The sequence below is a fragment of the Cebus imitator genome, unplaced genomic scaffold (assembly GCF_001604975.1).
Source record: "Cebus imitator isolate Cc_AM_T3 unplaced genomic scaffold, Cebus_imitator-1.0 Scaffold34, whole genome shotgun sequence".
Classification (NCBI taxonomy): Eukaryota; Metazoa; Chordata; class Mammalia; order Primates; family Cebidae; genus Cebus; species Cebus imitator.
In genome coordinates, this window is record NW_016107349.1 from 8,442,419 (window position 1) to 8,464,387 (window position 21,969).

Here is a 21,969-nt window from a genome sequence, read left to right on the forward strand (position 1 = left end):
AAAAAAAAAAAAAAAAAAAAAAAAAAAAAAGGATAAGAGAAATGAATGGGATATTGATATGTAATATGAGGCAGCATGTCAAATGTATAAGCATGACTGGTGTCATAAAAAGTAAACATGCTTTTCAAGAATACATGAACCATTTTTCAAGTTATTATAGAAATTTTGGTTTCAAACCTTCTTCATACACTTTTTTGGATGTCCACAAGTAAAAATAAAACAGAATTTATCATATTTAACATTTAAAAATATTTCTGCTAGGACCATTTCAAAGAATGAAGTTAATATTCAAATAATGAAGTTAATATTAACTTCATTAACGAATATTATTAAGAATAATATAAACTATTCAGCTACTTGGGAAGCTGCGGCAGGAGAATTGCTTGAACTTGGGAGGCAGAAGTTGCAGTGAGTCAAGATGGCGCCACTGCACTCCAGCCTGAGTAACAGAGCGAGATTCCATCTCAAAAAAAGAAAAAAAACCCCAAAAAAACCAAAACAAAAAACTTCTTCTTGTGACAGGGAGGTCACTTCTACTTAAAAAGCCATTCATATCCAAGATAATAATATTTCCATTTAGTTTTCTTGTTTTAAAACAAGATTCCCAGAATAACAATAACCTTGGCTTTCTTCCCCAAGTCAATTTTGTTGGTGAACCTTATTCTGTGTTACTGTCTGATAGCTGTAAATGTAACCCAAACAATAAACAGGTAATTTTTATCTATATAATCCTATGTAACAATTAAGCATATTTTAATTTTTATAAATATCATTTAAGCATATTTTCATTTTATAAAGATCATTTATTTAAAGTATATCATTGCTTAAAATAAAATTCTACAACTTATAAAAATTATACAAGTTGAATGGATAAAGTTTCAGTAAGGCAGTTATACAGTGTAAGTCCAATAATTAAGATGCTATTTATTTCAGTGATATCAATTTCAAAGGAAAAAGATATGCAAAACTGTGAAAAGGAGCAAAGAACACCAAGTAACATAGTATCCCATTAATGCTAAATAAAAATATGACAAAAATACAAAATTAGGCTTTGTAAACACAGCAAAGAAAGGATTACCTGGAACCTCTTTTCAGCAGCAGATGAAGAGGGAAAAAGATTAAAACATAAATTTGAATTAACACTAGTAAAATACCTCCGGTAATAAAATATTTTAACAAGTTTAATGCAGACAAACTATGTTGCATATATTAAAGGCCTGTTGTTTTTAGTTGATTACTGCACATAAGAAAAGGCTTAAGGCTGGGCACAGTGGCTCACGCCTGTAATCCAAGCACTTTGGGAGGCCGAGGCAAGAGGATTGCTTGAGCCTAGGAGTTTGAGACCAACCTGGGCAACACTGTGAGACCCCATCTCTACAAAAAATAAAAAATTAACCAGGCCTAGTGGCACGCACCTATAGTCCCAGCTACTTGGGAGGCTGATGTGGGAGAATCCTTGACCTGGAAAGTTAAGGTTGCAGTGAGCTGTGATCACACTACTGCACTCAGCCTCGGCAACGGAATGAGACCCTGTCTCAGGGGGGAAAAAAAAAGGCTTAAGTTACTCCATTAATGGCAGGGAAATCACAAGAATGGTGAAAAAAGAAAAAAATGAGAATTTAATATATTTTATGTTGTGAACTTTAAACCTTGCCATTATTATTCTGCAATGTAATCTGAATTTTAAACAAAACATTTTTTTTTTCTTTTTTTCACCACTAAGAGTCATATTAAACAAAACATTTAAGCTTATCTTTAAGAATGGGCACTGGCACTAAAATGTTAATTTAAAAGGCTGGTGGCACTGGAGACACTTTAAAGGAAATTGTCTAAAGAGCCTAAGTTCCACCTCTATTCTGATCTAAGAGGGTTCGCCAGTCAGTGAATCCAAGCAGGCTGAATTACTCACTTGGGACTATGCTGAATTTAGGATTTTGCTAGTAAAAGAAGTAACCTTTGAAAAGTTTTTTTTTTTTTCTCTCTCTCTCTCTAATAGCATAATGATCAAAACAAAATTGGAAACAATCACAAAAGTCACTTTATCCATTCTCCCACTGAAACCAGGAACCTTCTTTACATGTCCAGGACATCCCTGTATACCATTGATGACACCTGGTCATCTAAACTCTATAAACACTGCTTGTGCCAGGCATAGTAGCTCATGCCTGTAATCCCAGCACTTTTTTTGTGTTTTGTTTTGTTTTTGTTTTTTGAGATGTAGTCTTGCCCTATTGCCCAGGGGGGAGTGCAATGGCACGATCTCGGCTCACTGCAACCTCTGCTTCCTGGGTTCAAGGGATTTTCCTGTCTCAGCCTCCCGAGTAGCTGGGACTATAGGTGTGCATCACCACGCCTGGCTAATTTTTTGTATCTTTAGTAGAGACAGGGTTTCACCATGTTGGCCAGGCTGGTCTCAAACTCCTGACCATGTGATCCACCCACCTCAGCCTCCCAAAGTGCTGGTCAAAATGTGGTTACAGGTGTGAGCCACCGCGCCCTGTCAATCCCAGCACTTTGGGAGGCCGAGGTGGGTGGATCACGTGGTCAGGAGATCGAGACCAGCCTGGCCAACATGATGAAACCCCATTTCTATTAAAGATACAAAAAATCAGCCAGATGTGGTGGCGCACGCCTGTAGTCCCAGCTCTCAGGAGGCTGAGGCAGGAGAATCCCTTGAACCTGGGAAGTGGGGGTTGCAGTGAGCCGAGATCATGCCATTGTACTCCAGCCTTAGTGACAGAGCGAGACTTCATCTCAAAAAACAACAGCAAAAACAACAACGACAAAACACTGCTTGTGACAGGGAGGTCACTTCCACATAAAAAGCCATTCATATCTAAGATAATATCTCCATTTAGTTTTGTTTTAAAACAAGATTCCAATAATAATAATAATAACTTTTTTTTTAGACAGAGTCTTGCTTTGTCGTCCAGGCTAGAGTGTCGTAGTGAGATCATGGGTCACGGCAGCTTTGACCTCCCATGCTCAAGAGATCCTCCTGCCTCAGCATCCCAAGTAGCTGGGCTCACAGGTGTACACCACCACACCCAGCTAAATTTTAAAGTTTTTACATAGAGACAGTGTCTCACCAGATTGGCCAGGCTGATCTTTAACTCCTGGCCTCAACTGATTCTCCAAACTTGGCATCCCAAAGTCCCAGGATTACAGGCATAAACCACTGCACCTGGTCAATTAATTATTCTTTATATGAAGTGGCCTCCCAACCTTCCTTCATCCTGTGCTTTCTTCTAGCCCATTATAAACTATCCAAGTCTCCTTTAAAATGCAGAGATCAGTACTAAGCTATTCTAAATGTGAGGCTAGATACAAGTGCTTTATTTCTGTTAAAATAGCATAGGATTTTTATGGGCCATTTTAGAGATTGCGTTATGCTCCGAACTCATCTTTGTACACATCACTCTGCTTAAAATACATGATGGATTCCTGCTGTCTAATATTAACAGATGCCTATTATTTGAGTTTCTGCATAATCTGGTCTCAAGTCCACTGTTTTCATCCTTATTTCCCAGCATCATTTTCCTAGTAATACCTTCCCCTCAGCCCCAAAAATAGGCTCTTGCTGTGTTGTCCAGGCTAGCGTGCAGTGGTGCAATCACAGCTCACTGTAGCCTCAAACTCCAAGGCTCAAGAGACCCTCTCACCTCAGCCTCTTGAGTAGCTGGTACCACAGGCCTGCCACCACATCCAGCTGATTTATTTTTACTTTTATTTTTTGAAAAGACAGGGTCACATTATGTTGTCCAGGTTGGTCTCGAACTCCTGGGCTCTAGCAGTCCTCCCATTTCGGCCTTCCAAAGTGCTGAGATTACAGGCCTGGGCCACGATGACAGGCCTGAGCCACTGTGCCCAGCCATGATAACCTTTTTTAAATTATAAAACAGACTAGCCATTTCCACATTACCTTGTTTCAGAAACTCGAATTTCAAGACATTTTCTTATCACCAAAGGTAAATATAAAAGTATCCCAAAGAGTCCTTTCTTACACATCATTTTATTCAACATACAAATACCATAGTTACCCTCTTTTCATCTTTTTAAATGATTAAACATGTATTAAATCAACTTAACAGGTTTAAAATTGAATGGTTTTTCAATTAAATATAAGTGTGGTTAAGTTTGTTTTTCTGAGGCTCTGAAACGTAAGGAAAAACTAAAACTATTTGCATTGTAGTAGTTTGTATAGTCACATGTAAAACCAATTTATCATAATGAATACCCTTATAATAACCAAATATATCTAAAAATGCAACTAATAGGATTTATCATACTTCATTTTATAATGCTTTGTTCACAAATGTAGTTAAACGTTGTATAAGAAAAAAATCAAAACCTTAAAATGTTATAAAGAATAAAGAATAAATTTTTGAATAAAATATTTTCTTTACTAAAACACTTACCTTACTACTCCCTGCCTTCAAAAGCAGCAAGGGGAAAAAACGTAGGAAAGCATATAAAAATTGATGATGAATAGAATAGACCAGTTTAGCAAACAGAAGAAAGGCAACATGCCAACAGAATTTTAAGAAAATATAAAAATGTCTAACATGTCACACTGATTTAAATATCTTTATTCACAAATATTAGAAATTTGACCAAAATTAACTACTTTAAATACACAATGTTTGTTACAAAAACATTTACTGGCCGGGCAAGGTGGTTCACACCTGTAATCCCAGCACTTTGGGAGGCCGAGGTGGGAGGATCACATGAGGTCAGGAGTTTGAGACCAGTCAGGTCAACATGGCGAAAACCTGTTTCTACTAAAAATACAAAAATTAGCTGGGTGTGGTGGTATGTGCCTGTAATCCCAGTTACTTGGGAGGCTGAGGCAGGAGAATCGTTTGAATCTAGGAGGTGGAGGTTGTAGTGAGCCAAGATTGTGCCACTGTACTCCAGCCTGGATAACAGAGCAAAACTCCATCTCAAAAAAACAAAACAAAACAAAAAAACAACACAAAAACATCTATTAAAAAAGAAAAAGAAAAAAAATCCACAAGAATATCAATAGAATAGAATGGTTATTGTCATTAGAAGCATTTTCCCTTTAAGTGGGTATTTGATATGTATTTAATTGTTTTTAAAAGTTTTTTATTTATTTATTTTCCCAGAGACAGGATCCCACTCTGCTGCCATGGCTGGAGTACAAGGGTGCGATCATAGCTCACTGCAGCCTCCAACTCCTGGGCTGAAGCAATCCTTCTGCTTCAGCCTCCTGAGTAGGAGCCTCCTGGTACAGGCATGTACTACCATGCTTGGCTAATTTTTCTATTTTTTGTAGAAATGGGGTCTTTCTGTGTTACCCAGGCTGGTGCTGAACAAGCAGTCCTCCCACTTCAGCCTCCCAAAGTGCTGAGATTGCAGGCATGAGCCATAGCATCTGGCCTGTTTTGCATTTAAAGTGTTTTATTTCATATTTATGACAGTAATATATGTTACTTAATATTTAAAAAGCAATTATTTAAATAAACCATGAACCATATTATCTCCTCACAAATATTCTAAGTTGGTAAAAAGAGATATGAATCTCTTCATTTTTAATCTCCCTTGATTTTTTTCATTTTGTGAAAATGAAGTCACATTAATGACTTCTTCTGCCTTGTCATTTTCTTTTCTTTTTTTTTTTTTTTTAAGGCAGAAAGCAGTGCTTGGACTCCACCACAGGGGCCAACAGACCCCTCTCTCCCCTCCCACACCTTGTCATTTTCAAAATATTTAGCAGGGTTGAAATGTAAATTGAGAACAAAATGCAAAACAATTGCAAAAATTATTTTGAAAAAGTTAGCTGCAGAATATATAGCCTAACATCAGATTACAGTTATAACAGTGTTAATCATTTATCATGAGTAAAGTATTTCCTTCTGTCAGAACACGCCTCAATTCAGCAATGGATGGAAATTTACATTTAAGTGTTTTACCATGAATGAAGCAGGCTAAAGATTAAAATTAGGTCATATTTTCTGACATACCAAACTTATCCGATAAATAACATATATTTTTTAAAACCAATATAACAAATGAAAGAAATTCGTGGGAATGTCTAGAGTTCCTTCTTCCCCAAAGAGCATTTTTTACTTTTCATTACTTAGAAGACATAATTTTCCTTAAGTCATATTAAACACTATACTTCAAATATTCTAATTATAATAAATATCCAATTTGCATATCATCTGCATTTCTCTAATAAATAAATATATATGCTTATTGCTTTGTGAATATTTAATTTCAGAAATAATGTTTAAGTATTTACCGGGTATTCCTCAGGTTACTTTGTATTTCATTCCAAGGGATAGTGGTCATTGGTGAAGACCTACTATCTAAATTCTTGATTCACATTATTTCATTTAAAACTTGAAATACACCATAAGTTAAGGATTATAATGTTCATTTGCCACTGAGGAAACTGAGGTTCAGAAAGAATGAATAATTTTTCAAAGTCATACAACTGGTAATGATAAAAATTAGTATTTTACCCATTTGTCTGACTCCAGAATCCATGTCCTTTGCAATATATGATGCTGCATTCTAGCAAGTTGCTTGCAAACATGGAATTCTGTACAAGAACTTAGATTATGGTATACTGTGCTTGCTTAAAAATACCCCAAATTTAATACTTTGCCTCTTTATACGTAATGAAAAACTGGATGATCACTCTCCATCCCCTTTCCTTAGGTGACCTCCCATTTCTATGATCTGAGGTATACAAGGTATACCATCAGCAAACGACACCTGGAAGAGGAGCTGAAGAGGCACTGTGTCTTCAACATTCCACCTAGAACTTCCCTGGCAATGCTGGGGTCAGTTAATTCACCAAATCTCTCAGTTCCCCCTTCCCCATCACAAATGTGTTTTTGACCTTAAATTTCATCCCTTTCCCCGAATATAAAACCCATAAGTGCAAACTCAAATCCCTCTGACAAAGCTTTCCTGTAATGTCATTTCTATCTTGCTGAGTTCCAAAACTCTTCAGCACTATCCTAAATGGCCACAAATACGCTTGAATTTTCTACACATCCTGTTTAACTGTGAATGAATTCCCTTTTATTTTTAATTTCTCCCTCAAAAACTCTTACTAACTTCTCATAATAAAGTTTTCCTCACCACAGCCTTGTTCCCACCTCCCACTCCCTCTGTTCCTTCCTGCTGTTTCTGGACACCTTTTACTTTTTCATTCTTAAAACCTCTTTGCTTCTGAAGTCCATGCCATTCACTGCTCCATGTGTCTTTTTATTGTTTACCACCTTTAATTTTGAAAACACCAGGTTCACAATTTGTTTCTTAATCTGTCATCTAGCTCAGAGACTTTATTAAAAAGTGACCTCTAAATTACTTTGGGCAGTATGGCCATTTTCACGATATTGATTATTCCTATCCATGAGCATGGAATGTTCTTCCATTTGTTTGTGTCCTCTAGTTTCCTTGAGAAGTGGTTTGTAGTTCTCCTTGAAGAGGTCCTTCACATCCCTTGTAAGTTTATTCCTAGGTATTTTATTCTCTTTGTAGCAATTGTGAATGGGAGCTCACTAATGATTTTGCTCTCTGCTTGTCTATTATTAGTGTATAGGAATACTTGTGATTTTTGCACATTGATTTTGTATCCTGAGACTTTGCTGACATTGCTTATCAGCTAAAGGAGATTTGGGGCTGATACGATCGGGTTTTCTAAATATGCAATCATGGCATCTGCAAACAGAGACAATTTGACTTCCTCTCTTGCTATTTGAATACTCTTCATTTCTTTCTCTTGCCTGGTTGCCCTGGCCAGAACTTTCAATATTATGTTGAATAGGAGTGATGAGAGAGGGCATCCTTGTCTTGTGCTGGTTTTCAAAGGGAATGCTTCCAGTTTTTGCCCATTCAGTATGATATTGGCTGTGGGTTTGTCATAAATAGCTTATTATTTTGAGATGCTTTCCATCAATACCTAGTTTATTGAGAGTTTTTAGTATGAAGGGGTGTTGAATTTTATCGATGGCCTTTTCTGCATCTATTGAGATAATCACGCAGTTTTTGTCACTGGTTCTGTTTATGTGATGGATTACGTTTATTGATTTGCATATGTTAAACCAGCCTTGCATCCCAGGGATGAAGCCAACTTGATCATGGTGGATAAGCTTTTTGATATGCTGCTGGATTCAGTTTGCCAGTATTTTATTGAGGATTTCCGCATCGATGTTCATCAGGGATACTGGCCCAAAATTTTCTTTTTTTGTATCTCTGCCAGGTTTTGGTGTCAGGATGATGCTGGCCTCATAAAATGAGTTAGGGAGGAGTCCCTTTCTTTCCATTGTTTAGAATAGTTTTCAGAAGGAATGGTACCAGCTCCTCTTTGTACTTCTGGTAGAATTCGGCTGTGAATCCACCTGGTCTTGGGCTTTTTTTGGTTGGGAGGCTATTACTGCCTCAATTTCAGACTTTGTTATTGGTCTATTCAGGGATTCAACTTCTTCCTGGTTCAGTCTTTGGAGAGTGTATGTGTCCAGGAATTTATCCATTTATTCTAGATATTCTAGTTTATTTGTATAGAGGTGTTTATAGTATTTTCTGATGATAGTTTATATTTCTCTGGGATCAGTGGTAATATCCCCTTAATCATTTTTTATTGTGTCTATTTGATTCTTTCCTCTTCTCTTCTTTATTACTCTGGCTAGTGGTCTATTTTGTTAACCTTTCAAAAAAAAAAAACCAGATCCTGGATTCACCGATTTTTTAAGTTTTTCATGTGTCTATCTCCTTCAGTTACACTCTGATCTTGGTTATTTCTTGTCTTCTGCTAGCTTTTAAATGTGTTATTATTTGTTTGCTTGCTCTTGCTTCTCTAGCTCTTTTAATTCTGATGTTAGTTTGTCAATTTTAGATCTTTCCTGCCTTCTTCTATGGGCATTTAGTGTTATAAATTTCCCTCTAAACACTGCTTTAGCTGTGTCCCAGGGATTCTGGTGCATTGTGTCTTTGTTCTCATTGGTTTCAAATAACTTACTTATTTCTGCCTTAATTTTGCTATTTACCCAGTAGTCATTCAAGAGCAGGTTGTTCAGTTTCCATGTAGTTGTGAGGTTTTGAGTTTCTTTTCTTTTTTTGTGTGAGGGAGTTTCTTAATCCTGAGTTCTAATTTGATTGCACTGTGGTCTGTTATGATTTATGCTATTTTGCATTTGCTGAGGAGTGTTTTACTTCCAATTATGTGATCAATTTTAGAGTAAGTGTGATGTGGTACTGAGAAGAATGTATATTCTGTTAATTTGGGATGGAGAGTTCTGTAGATGTCTATTAGATCCGCTTGGTACAGAACTAAGTTCAAGTGCTAAATATCCTTGTTAATTTTCTGTCTCATTGATCTAATATTGACAATGGAGTGTTAAAGTCTCCCACTATTATTGTGTGGGAGTCTAGGTCTTTTTGTAGGTCTCTAATAACTTGCCTTATGAATCTGGATGCTCCTGTATTGGGTGCATATATATTTAGGATTAGCACTTCTTGTCGCACTGATCCCTTTACCATTATGCAATGCCCTTCTTTGTCTTTTTTTGATCTTTGTTGGTTTAAAGTAGATTCAATGCTATCCCCATCAAGCCGCCATTGACTTTCTTCACACAATTAGAAGAAAATGACTTTAAATTTCATATGGAATCAAAAAAAAAAAAAAAAAGGCCTGTATAGCCAAGACAATACTAAGCAAAAATAACAAAGCTGGAGGCATCACACTACCTGACTTCGAACCATACTACAAGGCTACAGTAACCAAAGCAGCATGGTACTGGTACCAAAACAGATATATAGATCAATGGAACAGAACAGAGGCCTCAGAAATAATGACACACATCTACAACCATCTGATCTTTGACAAACCTGACAAAAACAAACAATCAAATTTCATTATCCCTATTTAATAAATGATGTTGGGAAAACTGGCTAGCCATATGCAGAATACTGAAACTGGACCTCTTCCTTATACAAAAATTAACTCAAGATGAATTAAAGACTTAAACGTAAGACCTAAAACCATAAACTCTAGAAGAAAACCTAGGCAATACTATTGAGGACATAGGCATGGGCAAAGACTTCATGAGTAAAACATCAAAAGCAATTGCAACAAAAGCCAAAATTGACAAATGAGATCTATTTAAACTAAAGACCTTCTACACAGCAAAAGAACTACCATCGGAGTGAACAGGCAACCTACAGAACGGGAGAAAAATTTTGCAATCCATCTATCTGACAAAGGGCCAATATCCAGAATATACAAAGAACTCAAACAAATTTACAAGAAAAAACCAAACAACCTCATCAGAAAGTGGGTGAAGGATACAGACACTTCTCAAAAGTAGACATTTATGTGGTCAAGAAACAAATGAAAAAAAGCTCATCATCGCTGGTCATTAGAGAAATGCAAATCAAAAACAAAATGAGATACCGTCTCATGCCTATTAGAATGGTGATCATTAAAACGTCAAGAAACAACAGATACTAGAGAGGATGTGGGGAAACAGGAACACTTTTACATTGTTGGTGGGAGTGTAAATTAGTTCAACCATTGTGGAATACAGTGTGGTAATTCCTCAAGAATCTAAAATTAGAAATACCATTTGCGCCAGCAATCCCATTACTGGGTATATACCCAAAGGATTATAAATCATTCTACTATAAAGATACATGCACACATGTTTATTGTGGCACTGTTCACAATAGCAAAGACTTGGAACCAACCTAAATGCCCATCAATGATAGACTGGATAAAGAAAATGTGGCACATATACACCACAGAATACTATGCAGCCATAAAAAAGGATGAGTTCATGTCTTTTCCAGGGACATGGATGAAGCTGAAAACCATCATTCTCAGCAAACTAACACAGGAACAGAAAACTAAACACTGCATGTTCTCGCTCATAAGTGGGAGCTGAACAAGGAGAACACATGGACACAGGGAGGGGAACATCACATACCAGGGCATGTTGGGGGATGGGGGACTTGGGAGGGATAGCATTAGGAGAAACACCTAATGTAGATGACAGGTTGATGGGTGCAGCAAACCACCGTGGCACGTGTATACCTATGTAACAAACCTAAACATTCTGTACATGTGTCCCAGAACCTAAAGTATAATTTTTAAAAAAGTTATCTTGGCCAGGTGTGGTTGCTCACGCCTGTAATCCCAGCACTTTGGGAGGCCAAAGTGGATCAGCTAAGGTAAGGAGTTCAAGACCAGTCTGACCAATGTGGTGAAACTCCGTCTCTACTAAAAATACAAACATTAGCTGGGCATGGTGTCACACACCTTTAATACCAGCTACTCGGGAGGTTGAGGCAGGAGAATCACTTGAACCCAGGAGGCAGAAGTTGCAGTGAGCCAAGACTGCGCCATTGCACTCCAGCCTGGGCAACAAGGGCAAAACTCTGCCTCAAAAAAAAAAAAAAAAAAAAAAAAAGTGGTCTCTCCTCATAAAATCGACTTGCATATGTCCTTATTTTTTTTATTTGCTGATTCTAGACTAAGACCAATAATTCCCATTAAAGACGACCTGCCTTTTTGAAAAATTTTTGAAAAGAGGATTGGCTATGCTTGAATAAAGGCACACAAATAGGCATGCCTTTTCAAAATTGAATCACAATTCTGCTCACATACTTCTTTAAAAGTACTTGGTATTGGATTCAATTTTTATTATCTCCTCCAAGCCCATTACCTACATTTATAAAAGTTAGCAAATAAGATTAATCATACCAACTTTATATATATATACATAATTCCCTATACCACTAGTGTTAACAGATGGTGTTACCACCAACAGAATCTTTTTTGAGACAGGGCCTCAATCTGACGCCCAGATGGGAATGCAGTGGTGCTATCATAACTCATTGTAACCTCACCTTCCTGGACTCAAGCAGTGCTCCTGCCTCAGCTTTTCAAGTGGCTGGGACTAAAAGCACACACTACTACACCTGGATTATTTTTACATTTCCATAGAGACAAGGTCTCACTATGTCACCCAGGCTGACATCAAAAGGTATTTAAAGACAAACATAATTTCTAAGAGGTACTGTGAATTGTATAAAGCAAGAGTATTACTGTTACTTCGTTTGTGTAAAAAAGTCATTTGAACAATAAATTCAATTTTTAACACCAATATCTCTTTCTTCATATAATATTAAACTAAATTCTTACCTCTCATCAACTGAGGGTTCTTTTTGTTGTAAATGAGGCTTGATTCCAAACATCGGGCGAATATTTGTTGATAAGGCTCTGATGGTGTAACTGATATCATTCTCCCTTGTAACATCACTGTCATAGCCTACCATTAAAATACACGCGTTATTCTTAAGCAGTAACTGAGATCAATTATGATCTTATAAATTGGATACAAAGATGCTCAACAATATGAAACAAATTAGTTATAAGCAAATTATGAAGTAATATGCAATCAGAAAAAAGATGTAGAATATTTATATGTAATCATGTTTTCAAAGTATTACTAAGTAATAATAGCAGGTTAAAAAGTAAGTTCATGAAAATCAACAGGAAGGAGCAGCTAAAAAAAAAAAGTCAAAAAAAAAAGTAAGTTCAATACAATCACACTTTTCTTAAAAAATATTAGCTACATACATTTTAGGATACACTCCAAATGTTAAAAAAGGTGTTACCTGTGAGGTCAAATTATGGAGGCTGTGTTTAATTTTTATGGCAAAATGTATTTTCTATAATGAACTGGTATTAAAGAAAATCAAAATTTTAAAATATGATGTGTAATAATATAATATTTACTTTAACAGTATTTATTTAAAATTAAGATAGTCTTTGTTTGTAGATAAATAGTATCTATGTCATAAATACATGCCAACCTGTTGTTCTTGAGTCACAAAACTGATTTTGATGTTAAACAGACTAAAAACAGTAACACTGCAATTACTCAAACATTATTATTACTTGATTTAACTTCTACAGCTTAAGTAAGTTGTGCTAAATTTTTCCTATATTTTTGTTAAAGTATTATAAAATAACATACCCCCATCTTCTTCAGAATCAATGTCGGATTCTTCACTATCACAAGGCCTTTTTTCCCGATAGGCTTCCATCTCATTTGTCCACACCATTAAAGACATATCTGTACCTCCTAGGGTAACCAACATGCTGTCATCATAAGTCCAGCGAACATTTGTGACATGTGCACTATGGGCCACATACCTCTTAAACTTTCCAAATTTTCCCTAAGGAGGAAAAAAATTCAAACAATCTTTCTGAGAAATTTCATTATTTAACTAATTCCATTATGATTTTGATTTTAATAATTAGAAATTAATCATTTCAAGTGCAATGTGTTAAAAAAAATTAGAAAATACTGAAACTAAGTAGAATAAAAGATACCAATTCCTAAACCTGTTAAGGACAAGATATAAAACCAGTAGTTCCACAAAATGCTAGTACCCCAGGTAAAACCCTTTAAAAAACCAACTTGGTATTCTGCATTGAAAGCATAAAAATGTTCTTGTGTTTGACTCACCCATCTCCCTTTTAGGGATCTATGCTAATGAAATGCTATGTGTACAAAAAAAAAATACTTATCATAGTATTTACTTATAGCAGTGAAAAAAATTAAATGCCTTAAATGTTCAAAGTAATAATTAATTACAATGTATATGGAGCAGTATATATATATTAAAGACAAGGGTTATGCAGATGTATTACTGTTGGAAATAGATGCAATAATTGAGAAAGGATACACATGCTTATGTACAGCATAAATATATTAACCAAAAGTAATTATCAATTGCTTTGGTAGACATGTATGTATATACCCAAGTAAGTATCTTTCATCTTAATTCATTAGTGCTTTTGTTTGTAAGCAATACACATAGGAACGTATTTTCCTTTTAAATATCAATAGAAATTTAAGTTATAAATACTGGCAACTTTAAAATCTAGCATTACCAAGTTACATAAATTTCAGATCAAAGCACCATAAGCAGGTTTTGTTAACATCTTTTCAAAGTGTAAAAATGAGAGATGTCTTAAACAGTGATAGCAAAATTTGTGAATTCCCTAGGAATGACGACTGTTTTTTTTTTTTTTTTTGAGACTGAGCCTCACTCTGTCGCCAGGCTGGAGTGCAGTGGCACAATCTCGGCTCACTACAACATCCAACTCCTGGGTTCAAGCAATTCTCCTACCTCAGCCTCCTGAGCAGCTAGGACTACAGGCACATGCCACCATGTCTGGTTAATTTTTTGTATTTTTAATAGAGATGGGGTTTCACCGTGTTAGCCAGGATGTTCTCGATCTCACGACCAAGACCAAGTGATCCGCCCACCTCAGCCTCCCAAAGTGCTGGGATGACAGGTATGAGCCACCACGCCTGGCTGACCACCCTTTTTGACTGGAGTGCAGTGGTGCAATCTTGGCTCGCTGCAACCTCCACTTCCCGGTTCAAGTGATTCTCTGCCTTAGCCTCCAGAGTAGCTGGGACTACAGGCAACCGCCACCATGCCCAGCTAATTTTTTTGTGTTTTTAATAGAGATGAGGTTTCACCATGTTGACAAGGCTGGTTTCAAACTCCTGACCTCAGGTGAACCACCTGCCTTGGCCTCTCAAAGTGCTGGGATCACGGACGTGAGCCACTGCACCCAGCAGGAATGACTCTCTCTCTCTTTTTTATTTTTTTTTTTGGACATAGGGTTTTGCTCTGCCACTCAGGCTGGAGTGCAACAACATGATCCTACACAGCTCACTGTAGCCTCCAACTCCTGGGCTCAAGCAATCCTCCCACTTCAGCCTCTTCAGTAGCTAGGACTGCAGACATGTACCACAATTCCTGGGTAATTTTTTCTATGTTTTGTAGAGAGGAGGTCTCACTATGCTGCCCAGGCTGGTCTGGAATGCCTGGCCTCAAGCGATCCTCCCACCTCGGACTCCCAAATTACTGTACTGGGATTATAGGCATGAGCCACTGTGCCCAGCCAAGATGCTTCTTTTAAAAGGTTATTTATATTAGTCAATATTGAAAAACACTATAGGATATGATATATAACTTAAGGTATGAGATCATAAATTATAATACTTAAAAGCTATAGATATGAAACATAATTCTGAACCTTTCATATTACATTACATTTTACATATGTACAATTCATAATAATGAAGTGCTATGACAAGACATTACCTTAACAATTTCATAATGTATGATCATTAGGAAAGTTAAAGAAAAACACATACTTTAGTAGGATATCTAAATAACTTCACAAATCCCAAATCATCCCCAGTAGCTAGAACCATTTTGTCACTGGTGAGGCAAGAAGCAGTTACATCTGTAACTTCGCCAATTACTGGCCAAATTCCTTCACAGCATAAACCAAGTACACTTGTCCATGATGCCCAAGCAATTTTTTCTACCTAGAAAGGAAAAACATTGCTGTACCTTTAGATCATCCAAACCTAAAATATTAACCACCAAAATGTTAACATTTTTCTTTGTAATTATGTGTGTCATAAGTAAAATTAACGTTTTAATGAAAAAATGGTTAAATTATTAGTTGTCTTGGTTATGTAGCTCCCCAGAGCCTACTAGTTGCTGTAGAAAAATTTTAACATAGCATTATTCAGAATATAATTATATATCCACCGTGTGTCCTAGGTGCTAAGCATATAGCAATAATAAATAAAATTCTTTCTGGCTTTAGGATAATCAATAAAGATTCTTATAGTTCAAGTTTAAATTTCTAATAATGCATTATAAGCATGTTTTCCAACTAACCCTTACTAGAAATTTAGAACTTTTACTTGTGATCTCTCTCTTCATTAAACCATTTCCTTTTTTTTTTTTTTTTGAGACGGAGTTTCGCTCTTGTTACCCAGGCTGGAGTGCAATGGCGCGATCTCAGCTCACCGCAACCTCCGCCTCCTGGGTTCAGGCAATTCTCCTGCCTCAGCCTCCTGAGTAGCTGGGACTACAGGCACGCGCCACCATGCCCAGCTAATTTTTTTGTAGTTTTAGTAGAGACAGGGTTTCACCATGTTGACCAGGATGGTCTCGATCTCTTGACCTCGTGATCCACCCGCCTCGGCCTCCCAAAGTGCTGGGATTACAGGCTTGAGCCACCGCGCCCGGCTAAACCATTTCCATGTTAAATCTGTTGAGCCTCTCTTCCTAGGCCAAGTTAATAAAAAAGGCTAATATTGGTAGGCACAAATGCAACACAATTTTTCTTTTTTGTTTGTTTTTTAAAACAGTAATCTGCCAACAAATATGTTAGGCATATGGAGTCCTAAGGATGAGGCAGATATGCAGTATTCTATAGATGGCACGTCTCCTATTTGCTATTTCATGCTTCTTGTCTTTTGAGGAAAGCAATTGGAGCAAAGCTAGCCATACATGTGATTTATTCTTTTTTCTTTTTTTTAAATACAGGATCTCACTTTGTCACCCAGGCTGGAGTATAGTGGCATGCACATGGCTCACTGCAGCCTCCACCTCCCAGGCTCAAGCAATCCTACCACCTCAGCCTCCCAAGTAACTGGGACTACAGGCACATGCCACCATACCTGGCTAATCTGTTCTATTTTTCTGTAGAGATGGGGTTTCACCATGTGCCTGGGCTGGTCTGGAACTCCTAAGCACAAGCGATCTGCCTGCCTTAGCTTCCAAAGTGCTGGGATGACAGGCGTGAGCCACCATGCCCACTGACTCCTTTTATTAATACAGTATTTTTTCCTTTACCTATCTATTCTGACTCAATAAAATAAACTCACTCAAGAATATTCATTATTTTAATAATTTGAGAACAGAGTTCACCTGTAACTAAATAACAGAAAGTAGGTATCAGTTTTCCAGCCACTGTTATTCACATAAACAACACTACAAGCACCACTATTTTCCTACCTCCATGCTGGGGATGGTTTGTTTTTTCCCTCTGGGAGCTTCAAAGAATAATTGTTCTTTAGCACCAGTGTTGACCTGTAAAAGCTTTCCTTAAAAAAAATTTTAAAAAATATTTACATATATAAAAAATATATACATATATCATCAGTATGATGTTTAAGTTTTGAGAAAAATTCAGCTTAAATATAAAAAACATTTTCTGCTGCAGTCAACATATAGTAAGAACATTTTATTTTTAAAAATTCCATATAATTAATTAAATTCATAAATGGTTTGATATTTTGTATATATAATATATATATACATATACATATACATAAAATGATTTCTTTGGTGATGCATATGTAAAAAACTCCTAGAAACAAATGCTGGAATTTTTTTAAAGTGTAAATATCTGTTTGACAATATTTAGAAAAACTTTATGATACTCAATTTATATAGGTGAATACATGAAACAATAAAATCCTTAAAAAGAGAGCATTTAAAATGTTTAACATTTATCAAACATATTAAACACAGTCATATGCCATGCATTCTGCAAAGATACAAAGATGCTCATTAAGTTCTTTATGTTACATGATTATGACTATTATTAAATAATGTATTTCATAACAATGAGAAAAATGACTTTAAAGTCCTCATTAACATTTCTTTTTAAAATTTATTTCATTTTTTTAGGAATGGGGTCTCACTCTATTGTCCAGGCTGGTCTCAACTTCCTGGGCTCAAGTAATCCTCCAACTTTGGCCTCCCAAAGCACTGGAATTGCAGGCGTGAGCTGGCATACCTGGCCAATATTTCTATTATTCTATTTATATCAAATTTATATGATAAAGATCAAGACATCTATACAACAATTTTTTGCATAATATTTAAATTACAAATTAAACAACTAATCACTTACTGTACTATTATTTGAATATTAGATGAAGTATTGAAAAGTGTAGGCTGGGTGCAGTGGCTCACACATAGAATCCCAGCACTTTGGGATGCCAAGGTGGAAAGACTGCTTTAGTCCAGGAGTTATGGGCAATATAGTGAGACGTTGTCTCTACAAAAAATTTAAAAATGAGCTGGGCACGGTGGTATGTGCCTATAGGCCCAGCTACTCAGGAGGCTGAGTTGGGAGGATCACTTAAGCCCGGGAGGTCAAGGCTGTAGTGAGCTGTGATTGCACCATAGCACTCCAGCCTGTGTGATAGAGTGAGACCTGTCTCAAAAAAAAAAGAAAAGAAAAAAGAAAAAGTCTCAACTCTATAGTGTTCATCTTCAGATGTAAAACAGTAAAAAACAATTTTGAGAATAATGGTTGTTTTCCCAATGCTTTTGAACTCATCTGTTGAATCACTTTTCTGCTTCTCTAAAATAGGTATCCTAAATCAAATGAAACTTTTATCAAATATTAAAGTCTTACCTCTAATATCCCAATCAATATGAGTTATGTAACTGGTAGCTCCTTTGCATATTCCCACTCGTTTACTACTCATTACATTGTATATATCTATAAAGCTGTCATGGGATGCTACAGCTAGATATTTCCCAGAACCTATAACAGAAACATATTTGCTTGACATTTTCTATCTTTAGAAATATTTTTTTACACTCTGCAACTCGAGTTAATTTTCCTTTTCTTTATGGAGAAATCTTAGTTATTTCATAAATTATAACAAGACAGATAAGTCAAGTGACAAATGATAATATTTTCAAGTATAATTAATAAAATAATTTTTTAGTGTAACAAATTAGTTCAGTGGCAAGCAAATGTCAAAAACTATACATGATGTAGTTTTGATACTTTGTATTAAACAAAAATACTCCCTCTAAATTTAGAAAACATGTAACTAAACCAACACAAGTAAATTCTGCCTTAACATTAGTAATTGCTACATTACAGTAGGTTTGTAGTAGATAATGAATACATGAAAACTGATAGAGTAAAATGAGTGCAATTTCAAAAGCATTAAGAATAATATAACAAAAATAGTTGTCCAACCCCTTTTATGTCACAAATGAGGAAACAAAAGCTCAGAGAAGCATCCTGGCTCCCGTCACACAAAAAATTTAGTAACAGAATTGACACTAAGACAGATATTTGCACTAATCTAATAACAGGGCTTTTAACCACTGCCTTTTCTAGTAAAAAAAGTTAAGTTCTGAAATAAAATAACAGTTAATAAAAATTATACACTGATACATTTACACACTGCCAGACCCAAGTTAATGCTCAAATACAATTTCAACAGATCTTACCAGGTGAAAATCGAATATCTGAAATCATATCTTTTCTGTGATGAAAAGACACAAGATCCTCTAGAGTATCTGCATTTGCCATTAAAAAGCTTCCATCGTTAAGACCTACAGCTAAAGCTTTACCATCAGGAGAAAAACAGCAACACCTCCCACCTGAAAGAGAAAGAGCATATTAGGCAATTTTCCCTTACTTAAAAATAGTATGGGCCATGTGTGGTGGCTCATGCCTATAATCCCAGGAGTTTAAGACCCCATCTCTACCAGTAGGCAGGATGGGGGAAGGGGCAAGGGGCAAAGGGAAAGGGACAAGAGGGAAGAGGGAAGGGAAGGCAAGTAAGTAAGTAAATAAACAAACAAATAGCCAGGCATGGTGGCACACACTTGTAGTCTCACTTAGGAGGCTTAAGTGGGAGGACTGTTTGACCCCAGGAGGTTGAGGCTGCAGTGAGCTATGATTGCACCACTGCACTCCAGCCTGGGTTACAGAGTGAGACCTTGTCTCAAAAAAAAAAAAAAAAAAGGTATTTTAGGGCCAGGTGCAGTGGCTCAAGCCTGTAATCCAGCACTTTGGGAGGCCGAGACAGGTGGATCATGAGGTCAGGAGATTGAGACCATCCTGGCCAACATGGTGAAACCCCATTTCTACTAAAAATATAAAAATTAGCTAGGCATCATGGCACATGACTGTGGTCCCAGCTACTCCGGAGGCCAAGGCAGGAGAATCTCCTGAATCTGGGAGGCGGAGGTTGCAGTGAGCAGAGATTGAACCACTGCACTCCAGCCTGGCAACAGAGTGAGACTCCATCTCAAAAAAAAAGAATTTGCTAAAAGAATCTTTAACTTCAAAAAGATTGCCTCTTTATAATGGCCTCAAATCAATATTAAAAAGGGGTCAAGAGATACAGATAAAGTTTTCTGTAGAAGTCAATGTTATGGAATTCTAATATTTACCTTAAAAGAAATTAAGTTGATGAAAAAGAATGAGAGATTTAAATTAACATAAAAAGCCAATGACATATGTGGAAGTTTTTTTTTTTTTTCTTTTGCAGAGTAGGTTTTACCTTTGTCGCTTCTTTGTAACAAAACAGAGATTTAAGAAATAAGTCATCTTCATAATTTTTTTTTGAGATGGAGTTTCACTATTATTGCCCAGGCTGGAGCACAAAGGTACAATCTCAATTCACTGCAACTCTCGTATCCCAAATTCAAGCAGTTCTCCTGGCTCAGCCTCCCAAGTAGCTGGGATTTCAGGCATGTGTCACCAGGCCTGGCTACTTTTGTACTTTTAGTAGAGACGGGGTTTCACCATGTTGGTCAGTCTGGTCCCAAACTCCTGACCTCAGGTGATCCACCTGCCTCGGCCTCCCAAAGTGCTGGGATTACAGGCGTGAGCCTCTGTGCCCGGCCTATAAAATATTTTTTAAAATCTGATAATAGGCTGTTATTAGTTTAAGGTAGGAAGATCTGTCTATATAAGTTTCAAAACCACATATGAAATATTAATTTTATTAATGATAGAATGAATGATATTCATTAATGTCATTAATGATGTTAACATTAATTTGTAAAAGTAAGGGTTAGTGCTGCATTGGTAAACACAAAAAAATGGGCTTACCCTAACAGCAAGAGTTGCAGCAGGCATATTCAAAAGCCCTAAGGATTTTGGTATCTTGTATGAAATCTGATGAGGAAAGGACAGGGTATACACAGAATGAAAAGTTATAGAATAAATTAAGAACAAGTAATCATTTAATTATCAAGCATACATTGGAAATGAAGAAATCTAAAATGTGATTTCTCAGATTTGAGAGTCAAGAGATGATGATGATGACCTGGAGCAGGGTGGCAGCTGTGGAGGTGATGAGAAGATGAAAGATTTGGATATATTTCAAAGGCAGAGCTGGCAGGACTTGACCAACTAGAGATGGAGTGAAAGGTAGGTCAAGGGCATGTTTTTGCTTGAGTGGTGATGCCATTTACTGAGATGGGATAAACTAAAGGAGGAACCAGTGCTTAGTTCTGTACAAATTAAGTTAAAGATGCCTATCAGAAGTTCAAGTGAAGACATGAAGGAGACAATTTAGTACATTAATCCTTTCCAGGAGCTCAAGGGAGAAGAACAGATGGGATATAATAAGGGACATAGTAGCACACAGATAGTAGTTACAACCGTAAACTGGTTAAGGGTTTGTTATTAATTGATTTCCTCTCAGCTCCAAATCCAGCCTTCTTTTTCTTGCTATGTGAAACTGAAGCTGAATCCTGTAGATATGTTTTTCCCTTGCTAGCTGACTTGATTTTTGCCAGTAGATATACAGTACTGGAGGGGCACACTGCAAGGCCAATGCATAAGGAAAAGACTTCTTCCTTCTTACCATGTGCTGGAGCCAGAAGGTCAATGGATGGTGTGAGGGTGAGGGGTTGGGAGCAGGGAGTCTGGGAGGGAGGGTCTCTGCAACCACAGCAGATTTCCTAGATCAGCTTTGGCCCAGGTCCTCTGGCACATTTCTTTACCATTGGCAGGTTGTGCTTTTCTGTGGCACCCAGATATTCTACAAAGAGATTTGAATCTCATCCTAGGGTGGAGAGGAAGGTCCATCCTTCCCATTCACAAGGTTCATTCTTCATTAGTCTTATGGGTAGGAGATGCTTTCTGCAGTTGCTACTTCTGAGTTGCATTAAAGTTGAAAAATCTATTAAAACATTCTTACCAGCCGGGCGCGGTGGCTCACGCCTGTAATCCCAGCACTTTGGGAGGCCGAGGCGGGTGGATCACGAGGTCAAGAGATCGAGACCATCCTGGTCAACACGGTGAAACCCTGTCTCTACTAA

The 21,969-nt window shown here is 36.8% G+C and overlaps 1 protein-coding gene across 9 annotated transcripts in view; it reads right to left on the minus strand.

Moving 5' to 3' along the window:
• Positions 1–21,969, minus strand: part of EML5 (EMAP like 5) — a 187,029-nt gene that overhangs the window by 32,735 nt on the left and 132,325 nt on the right. For 5 of the 9 annotated variants that reach the window (XM_017524634.1, XM_017524636.1, XM_017524637.2 and 2 more), the window contains exons 22-29: positions 19,138–19,290; positions 18,302–18,433; positions 16,888–16,976; positions 15,225–15,401; positions 13,020–13,221; positions 12,182–12,308; positions 4,419–4,433; positions 1,079–1,087 (exon numbers count right to left, since the gene is read on the minus strand). In XM_017524634.1, coding sequence (XP_017380123.1) covers positions 1,079–1,087; positions 4,419–4,433; positions 12,182–12,308; positions 13,020–13,221; positions 15,225–15,401; positions 16,888–16,976; positions 18,302–18,433; positions 19,138–19,290 — 904 coding nt within the window. Of the gene's footprint in view, positions 1–1,078; positions 1,088–4,418; positions 4,434–12,181; positions 12,309–13,019; positions 13,222–15,224; positions 15,402–16,887; positions 16,977–18,301; positions 18,434–19,137; positions 19,291–20,752; positions 20,819–21,969 lie in introns of those variants that run through there. The other 4 variants (XM_037737111.1, XM_017524635.1, XR_005199467.1 and 1 more) reach the window with 4 other exon arrangements.